General features: G+C 33.3%; 1 protein-coding gene and 1 pseudogene across 1 annotated transcript; both read left to right on the top strand.

Moving 5' to 3' along the window:
- The first annotated feature begins 363 nt into the window (after positions 1 to 363).
- Positions 364 to 3,131, top strand: LOC100800297 (nicotianamine aminotransferase 1-like; annotated as a pseudogene).
- Positions 3,132 to 4,639: 1,508 nt separating this feature from the next.
- LOC100799764 (reticulon-like protein B17) lies at positions 4,640 to 7,802 on the top strand. The gene is made up of 8 exons (XM_006594780.4): positions 4,640 to 5,416; positions 5,509 to 5,662; positions 5,743 to 5,817; positions 5,903 to 6,044; positions 6,565 to 6,634; positions 6,728 to 6,793; positions 6,878 to 7,000; positions 7,428 to 7,802. The coding sequence occupies exons 2-8, from the start codon at positions 5,571 to 5,573 to the stop codon at positions 7,601 to 7,603; spliced, it is 744 nt and encodes a 247-aa protein (XP_006594843.2). The 5' UTR covers positions 4,640 to 5,416; positions 5,509 to 5,570; the 3' UTR covers positions 7,604 to 7,802.
- The last annotated feature ends 1,022 nt before the right edge of the window (positions 7,803 to 8,824 follow it).

Here is an 8,824-nt window from a genome sequence, read left to right as displayed (position 1 = left end):
AAGTTGTGTTTTAGAATACGATTTTTTTTATATAAAATCATGTTTTAAAACACGATTTACCCATATCTTGCAATATTTTCAAAATCTATTTATTTATGTAATCTTTTTAAAAAAATTATCTCACTTTTATAAATTTGTCGATATTAATAATAGAAAAAGCTTATAAAGCCAAGATTCATATGGAACCCACAACATGTAATGCAGATTTTCTCATTACATTACAAATGAGTACAAGTATGGTTTATCTTTCTCAATTGGAATCTTTTCTTTTTACTAAATTTTGTTTTTTGTTTTAGACCACAGATATTTTTATCTATTGCATATCTAGGATTTAGATTCGGAATCTCCGGTTAAGTTGAAACAAATCTCATACTGTTGATTTACGTATATACTTTCTCTAAAATCACTTACATTGGTTCACCAAACTCAGGCGCCATATACTGGGCGAAGAGAATGGAGAATGGAAGTGAGAAGTGGAATTTTCAGGGGAACAAGAAGCTAAATGCTTCATCCATTTCTGTGAGAGGGGCATATAACATGTTGATGGAGAGAGTCAACAATAGCCGAGACAAGAAACCTTTGGTTCTGTCGTGTAGATCCCACTGATAACCCATTGTTTCGGACTACCACTGAAGCTACTGGTGCTGTTTCAACTACTGTACACTCTTATAACTTCAACTGTTACCCTCCCACCGTTGGCTTACCTGATGAGAACGGCCTATATACAAATTTTACCGTTGGAGCAATTGACATGACAATTTTTATATAAAAATCTTTGCTTACATAAGCAACAGTTCCTAAGAATTTTGAAATAATTCTAGGACCTTATCTAAGGATTGTACTTTCAGAGAGAAAATTTGGTGAAGTTCTTGAATCTCATGTGGTATTATTTTAAAGCCAATAAAAGTAAGATAAGCAACTCTATCATGGTTGTATCATTGGAGATGCTCTTTAGTAATAATTAGTAATCAACTTGGAGTCAGCACAACAGTGAGTGCAACTTAAAACAAACTTTGAATATGAGAATTTTTTACTTTAAATAAGAGAGCTGTATATTGAATCTTTTTGCCAACATATATGATCATTTTGCGTTACAAAAACTAATAACAAATAAATTTTTGCTCATAGATTTAGAGCTTGAGTTTTAATAAACTAGTGGATTAAGTTTGCCAGGTCTTAGTTATGTTAATGTGATTGAAGTGCCAAATCTATTGAATGACTAAATCTAAACTAAGCTTTTAGATTTTGTGATATGAATTTGACATTCAGTCATAAGATGGATTTCATATTTGTAATTTCTCTTCAAAGAAAGAGTCCATGGGTGACATTCAATGTTCTTTTATTTCAGTTCGCTAAGTATTTGGCACTCCATCAAATGAATATGCATGTGTAATATATGAAGCCAAAATGAATTTTAAGATTTTTATGTTGGTTTGGTATGGTAATAATGAACTGCAATTCCCAAAAGCAGGGCTATTGCAAATTATCTCTCTTCTGATCTTCCATACCAGTTATCACCAGAGAATGTTTTTCTCACCATTGGTGGCACACAAGCTATAGATATAATCTTACCTGTCCTTGCACGTCCTGGTGCCAACATTCTCCTTCCAAGACCCGGGTACCCGCAATATGATTCTCGTGCTAGTTGTTGTCTCCTCGAAGTACGTCACTTTGATTTTTGGCCTGAGAGGTTGGGAGGTTGACCTTGATTCCCTTGAAGTTCTAGCAGATGAAAACTCAGTGGCCACTGTCCTCATCAATTCTAGCAATCCATGTGGAAGTGTGTTCACATACCAACATTTAGAAAGGGAACACACACATAGTCTTGTGCTTACGTTGTTTAAGAGTTGGAACTGAAATGTGATCGATCATTTTTGAGAGCCCTTGTATTGTAGGTTGCTGAAATTTCTAGGAAACTTGGAATCTTTGTAATTTCTGATGAAATCTATGCCCCTGTAACTTATGGAAACAATCCATTTGTTCCCATGGGGGTGTTTTCTTCAATAGTCCCGGTCATTACAATTGGATCTTTATCAAAGAGATGGTTAGTTCCTGGTTGGAGAACTGGCTGGATAGCCACATGTGACCCTCATGGAATTTTTCAGAAAACTGGGGTTAGTTTTCTCCTTATCATTATCATTTTTTTTTTTCATTTTGAAGATCAAATTGAATAAATTTTTTTTTAGCTTAGATAGATATATACATTATCCTGATATTTGACTGACTATATTGTATGAATTATGCAATTGACAATTGTTTTCATTCTTTATCAGGTTGTGAAAAAAATCATCAGTTATTTGGAGATCACAATTGACCCTCCAACCTTCTTGCAGGTAACCAGTGCAAACTAGCAAAAGCAAAATACAAGAGCAACAGAAAAATACTTTTACAAATTTACATCCTTGTTTTCTTCTTCTGAATAGATCAGTATACATGAACTCAGAATTTTATAAATGTGCATACTTTGCATGTCCATATCCTTTGTTTTTCATTTTCTTTTTCCTTGAAACAATAATTACAGCTAGTAAGTTTGCAGGCAGCAATACCTGAAATCCTTGGCAAAACAAAAGATGAGTTCCTTTCAAAGAATCTTAATATATTGAGGGGGGCTGCAAACATATTCTATGATTTATGTAAGGAGATCCTTTGCTTAACATGCCCTCACAAACCAGTAGGAGCAATGTGTGTCATGGTACGTGGCATTTAGAGTTTTAAGGTTTTCATATGTTATTAGTAGTAGTTAGTACTTTAACACTGGATCATCATTACAGATGATAAATTAATAGTAAATTGAATGGAGCAGGTAGAGATTAACTTTTCACAAATTAAGGACATTGTTGATGAGATGGATTTCTGTGCCAAGCTAGCTGAAGAGGAATCTGTCCTTCTTCCAGGTAATAATTTTTTCTAGAATCTCAGTTTCATTAATTTATCATGAATAAAATTAAAGTCATGTGATGATGAAAATTTCTCTTTATTGATCAATTGTACTAGGTGTCACGGTTGGACTGAAAAATTGGCTTCGAATTAGTTTTGCTGTCCACACTTCTAATCTTGTAGAAGGCCTTAACAGGATAAAAGCATTTTGCCTTATATATGCAAAGATGCCACGAAGTTATGTCTCATGGTAGGGTGTGGAAGTTGTTGATTTCTTAGGCATATCTTATCAAAGACCATATATATTTGAAGATATTCCTCAAATTTTGTATCTTATTAATACTTATAAAGGTTAACACTCGCAGCAGAATGTGTTCATATCACTTGCAGTGGAATAAACGAGTGTTCATAATACAGTGAATAAGAAGATCTATTTTGTCTAAAGAATGTTTCTTGAAACGTAAAAATTTTCTTACTGTGAAGATTCTAGCCATATTCACACCAAATTAATCATTTGTTATCAACCATTTGAGAAGTGGACCAACTAAAAAATAAAGCAACTTAGTGGGTGCAATCATGGTGATATAGGAATGACTTATGTAATGTTACTTCTCTCTTCCTCACATCACATGTCTTCTCATCTAATACTCTTCTTTATGAAGTAATGTATAGTCTTTTCAAATGCATGTATATTCTCTTACTACGAATTGAGGTTTAATAAACTACTAAATATCAAAAATTAATTTCAAATATATTTTATCTTCAAAATTTAATAGTAAATTTTATATTTTTAATATCAACTCACTGGTTTAACTTTACTTTTGATCACATTCAATCTATCATTTAAAAAAAATTGAATATTTTTAAAAGAAAATATTAATAATTAATAATAACAATATAAAATATTATTATGAGATGAAGAAATAGTAAGAAAAACACTTAGTAAAAAAAGTGAATTACTTAAACATTAAGCTCAATAGGTGTTATGTTAAAAAAATGCTTAATTAGACATTAAGCTCTAACTTGTAACATTTTTTTTAGAGTATAATGATTGTATATTATTATCGTAAATTTTTTATACTATTAATTAATCAAAAAATACTTTATATGAATTTTAATATAATTATTATAAAAAAAACAAATTTATTGTAGAGTAAATTACACTTGCACCCTTGTTTTTTAAAAAAAAAAATTTGCACCCAATATCTCTCCTTTTTTTACCTTATAAAAATCTCACATTACACCCAAATTCCGTCCCTATTAGATACCATTTAATAATTCAACAGAAAGTAAACACATGTTGCTAACCAAAATTTATGTTTAAAATACCTTCATCTTCTTTCTCTCTTTTTTTCTCTCTAATTGGACGTAAACTCACCTTATTAATACGTATGTGTTAACACCATTCCTTCTTCTTTTTCTTTTTTAGTTCAATTTTTTTGGTATGTGTTGGGTTTGGTTGCTGTGTTTTTATTGGACATGTTCTCAACAATGTCAATTGATTGAATTTGGTCATTTACTTCAAATTTTAGTGTTTTGTTCATGGATTTGTGTTTTCAATTAAAAGATATATCTTCTTCAAGTGTTAACAATAATGAAATAAGAGTCAAATAGTAAAGAAAAAATTGATATTGTCTTTAAAAAAATTCATTCAGAAGATCAATTGTTAGTTCAATTGATACTAGTTAACCACAATAGAAAAGTAAAAATAATGTAAAAAAAAGGAAAAAGAAAGATAATCTAAAAAAACAAAGACAGAAGGGTGTATACACTAAAAATGTTAGGATAAATTTGTTATATCTTGATAAAGATAAAAATATTGTAAAAAAAATAAAATCGGTTACAATTAAAAAAAAAACAGAGAAAATAGAAGTGTAATTTACTACTAAGATCATTTATAACGAGATATCATTGCACAAAATATTTCTATTTATTAAGATTTTAAAACCGATAATTTCTCCAACGGCTACTACCCAAATTGCCCGCATTCAAATTCATTCCAAGTAACAACGCTTCACTGCACTGAAGCGCCTCACAAAACCCTCACCGAAACCACAAGAATCATAATTTCATCTCAATCCTTCAACCTTCCCTCACTCATCACAATCACAACACAACAACATAACATAACTCTCTTCTTCTTTCAAATCATGGATTCTTCTTCTCATCAACAAAACCCTTGTCTCCTCATCACAGACAAACCAACCCCAACAACAAGAACCTCTTCTCCCTCTTCCTCTTCCCCTGTCCCCTCTCGCAACCCCCACCAGATCACCATCCCCCGCCGTCCCTCGCAGCACCACGCCGCCGCCGGAGTTACCGGATTCCGCCGGGGTACGACGCCGCTGCAAAACCAGAGCACCCCAAACGGCGTCCCCAAGGAACCCTCGCAAATCGCGGCGGCGCTCCGAGCTCGAGATTCGAGAAGAAAAAGATTCAACCTTTGTGGAAGAGGTCGGAAAACCCAGAACGAGAAGACAAACCGCGCGAACTAAGAAGGAGAAACCTAACTCCGTTCCACCTTCAACCCCATCTCCAAGTATGCATTTTTACCATTTTCTCCCTAATCCCTTTGGCTTCTCTATGTTTGATCATAATTTTTTATTATTTCTGGGTGGTTTTTGTTTTCAGAGAGTGAAGAAGAGAATGGTGGCGATCTGGACCATGTTGGACAGGTGGTGAGTGATTTGATCATGTGGAAGGATGCGTCAAAGTCAACCTTTTGGTTTGGTTTTTGTTCTCTTTGTCTCTTGTCTTCGTGCTTTACTCAAGGACTCAACTTTAGGTCAGTACTTTATGCGTTTTTGTTTTTTATTTTCACCCACGTGGAGAAAAAATCTGAGTTTTTTTTTATAAAAATTTCAGTGTTTTCTCGGCCTTGTCGCAATTGGGGATTCTCTTATCGGGTGTTTCGTTTTTCTCGAATTCGATTTGTCAAAGGTACGATTTTTAGTTCGAGATTCATAGGTGGTGTTATGCTTCAAGCTCTTTCTTGCGTATTTTGTGACTGGTCTTTGTGTTTCAGAAACGAGGTTGAAGAAAAGAGGGAAATCAAGCTGACAGAGGATGACATTTTGCGTCTTGCGAAATTAATTCTTCCTGCTCTGAATTTTGCAATTTCAAGGATGAGAGCGTTGTTCTCGGGAGAACCATCCATGACCCTCAAAGTAATCCTCTAAGTTCTTTTTTAGATATAGAATTTAATTTTGATTCTATTTGATTGTAAAAACTTTTGTACTTTTCAACTAATTCAATAGCACCTTATATTGAAGTAATTTATAGGTTTTATGTGAACTGATGCAAAACGTTCAAGAACAAATAAAACAAGCTGAGAATGATAGTAAGCGATAAGAAACAAAGCAACAGATTTCACTATATGAGCATGAATACAGAAAATATAGATTGTTCACACACCCCTCCCTCCACCATATCTCACTCTCAGATTCTGACCCTATGCATTTTTTGTTATATCTCATTGCGTGACTATTTTAATTTTTAAGTTCCTGCTTTGATGAGTTTATGAGAACCATTCATACTTGAGAAGCATTCTCATAACCTTAAGTGCAGTGGTTTAGGACATGATTCCACAAAAGGATTGAATTTCCTAATTAAATTCTTAATATGTCAGGTCAGGTCCATAATTTTTTTATACCGCCTAAGTAATTAGTTGGTCTTTTGTGGTTGCAGGTAGTTCCTTTCCTTCTACTAGGAGCGGAGTACGGCCACTTAATTACTATCCGGAGGCTGTGTGCCATTGGTGAGGACACCATGAACTCTATTTCTTTTACACTTACAGTTTCATTTCTGCCATATATCTTGCTAAATTGATAATGATTATATATATGGACAGGATTTGTTGTCAGCTTCAGTGTTCCAAAGCTTTATTCTAGCTACACTGTTCAGATAAACCAGAGAGGTATATGAGTCCACCTACTTGCAGGAAACTTCATTTGTCTGTCCACTTTTTAGTGCTTAATAGTAGAAAACTTTTGTTATGCAGCTGAGGGCTTGAAATCATGGTTGTTGGACACATGGAGTGCTTGCACTCACAAGAAGAAAGTGATGGCATCAGCACTCATGACCTTCTGGAATCTATCTTCAATAAAAACTCGAATTTTCACTGGTAAGACCCTAGTAACAGAATTGGCTGCAGTTGACAGCATGAACTATAATTTTCAACAGTTGCATTTGAATCAGTGTTCCATCTTGTTGGACGCCAATCCAATTCGAGAGGATGATTGGGTTCAACGAGCATTAGAAAGTAGGATTTGGCTAAAACAAACGCACTCTAAGCAATTTTAGCATAAGCTTAGACCATTTGCACTATTAAAATTCCATAGCCTTCTGCAAAATTATACTGGTAATCTCAGATTACTTGGAAATTAGACTAAAAATTTGTCTCGGGATAGATTGTTTTGCTTCTGAATAGATACACGTTTTCCTGTTGTACAATGAAACATAGAGGATGGTAAATCCTGTCTACTTAATTTTGCATTTGGGTTTGGTAACTTTGTGGTGATTGATTCTTGTGCAATAATTTTTCCATGCAGTTTTTATATTGCTCGTACTATTCAGATATTTAAGGCAGCATGTGGTACTACAATTAGAAGACGGAGAAGCAAAAGTAGGAGAGAAGGAACAGCAGAAAGATTCAGCGATGGCAGAACCAGAGGAGAAGGAACCACAACAGGCATTAGTTGTTAAGGAACAAGGGCGCCAAAACTAGCACCTTAGCTCTTTGTTATGGGATGTTTCTTTGTCCCTATTTGTTGAACATTCATAATCAAGAGTCAACAGTCAGTCAGATGCCGTAAACTGATTCAAGTTTGTCACACAAGTTAAACTTAATCCATCTGACTTCCCTTTTCAACATGTAGTATTGATTTTCAATATTCAATTGTGAGAAACTCATTGTTTCTGTGCTAGCATTGAATTCTTCACTTTAATGCACACCAATCGGTAGTGTTTGGCCCATCTTAATTTTAGCTTATTTTCTCCTTAAAAGGAGAAGCTAGGCCAAATATTTAGATAAAAGTAGCTTATTTTATAGTATAAATTGCGAAAAAGGAACTTTTACAAAAAAGCCTATTGGATATTAGATTGTAGATGCATATATTATTTGTATAGATTTCCTTTATAATAGCAACAGTCTGACTCAACTAATATGCAAGTAGAAAAATGGCTAAATATTTAAGCTTTAATTTGATCCCTTACGTTTAAAATGTTTCATTTTGATTTAAAGTTTATTTGTTTCTCCAAATTAGTCATTTTGTTAGTTTTTTACACGATTTTGGTCAATTTGGTGATACGTGAGAAACGGTAAGAGATCTAAAGTCAACTTAAATTGATCCTGTTAGTGTAATAAATAAATGAATGGGTCAATTTAATTTAACAGAGACACTATAGTCTAATAAGGAACCAACTTCAAACCTTTTAAATTTAAGGGAGCAAATTAAAATCTAAAACGTACATAAAGGAATAAATTTCTAATTTAGCCTAAATAGGTAACGTTTCAAAAACTATAATAATAATCATAGAGCTCCCACCAAAAAAAGAAGTGATTATCGAGCTAATGAAGCCATTAATTCAATGGTTTAATTGATTGTGAGTGATTTGATAAATTATTAAAAAATAAGTAAGAAAAATAAATTGAAACAAAAAGATTATGTTATATGTTACATATTAAAAAGTTAAATAATAACAATTCATATAAATAAAAAATTTAAATAATAACAATTCATATATAATGTTTATAAATTAATATATACAGATTAATGGCATTGTATTATTGGCTCGCTTGAAGATTCACTTTATTGTCATTGTATTATTGTATCACGAAACTTTAAGCGAGACGATAATACAATGTCCACGTAGGGCGGCGGTGGAGGAGGTTTTGGAAGCAGGAGTGGAGAGAGAAAGGTGTGTGAGGGAATGGGTTGGACGAAGG

This window comes from Glycine max, chromosome 13 (genome assembly GCF_000004515.6).
Source record: "Glycine max cultivar Williams 82 chromosome 13, Glycine_max_v4.0, whole genome shotgun sequence".
Classification (NCBI taxonomy): Eukaryota; Viridiplantae; Streptophyta; class Magnoliopsida; order Fabales; family Fabaceae; genus Glycine; species Glycine max.
Note: the sequence above shows the minus strand (reverse complement) of the source record. Positions and strands in the feature narration are given on the sequence as shown.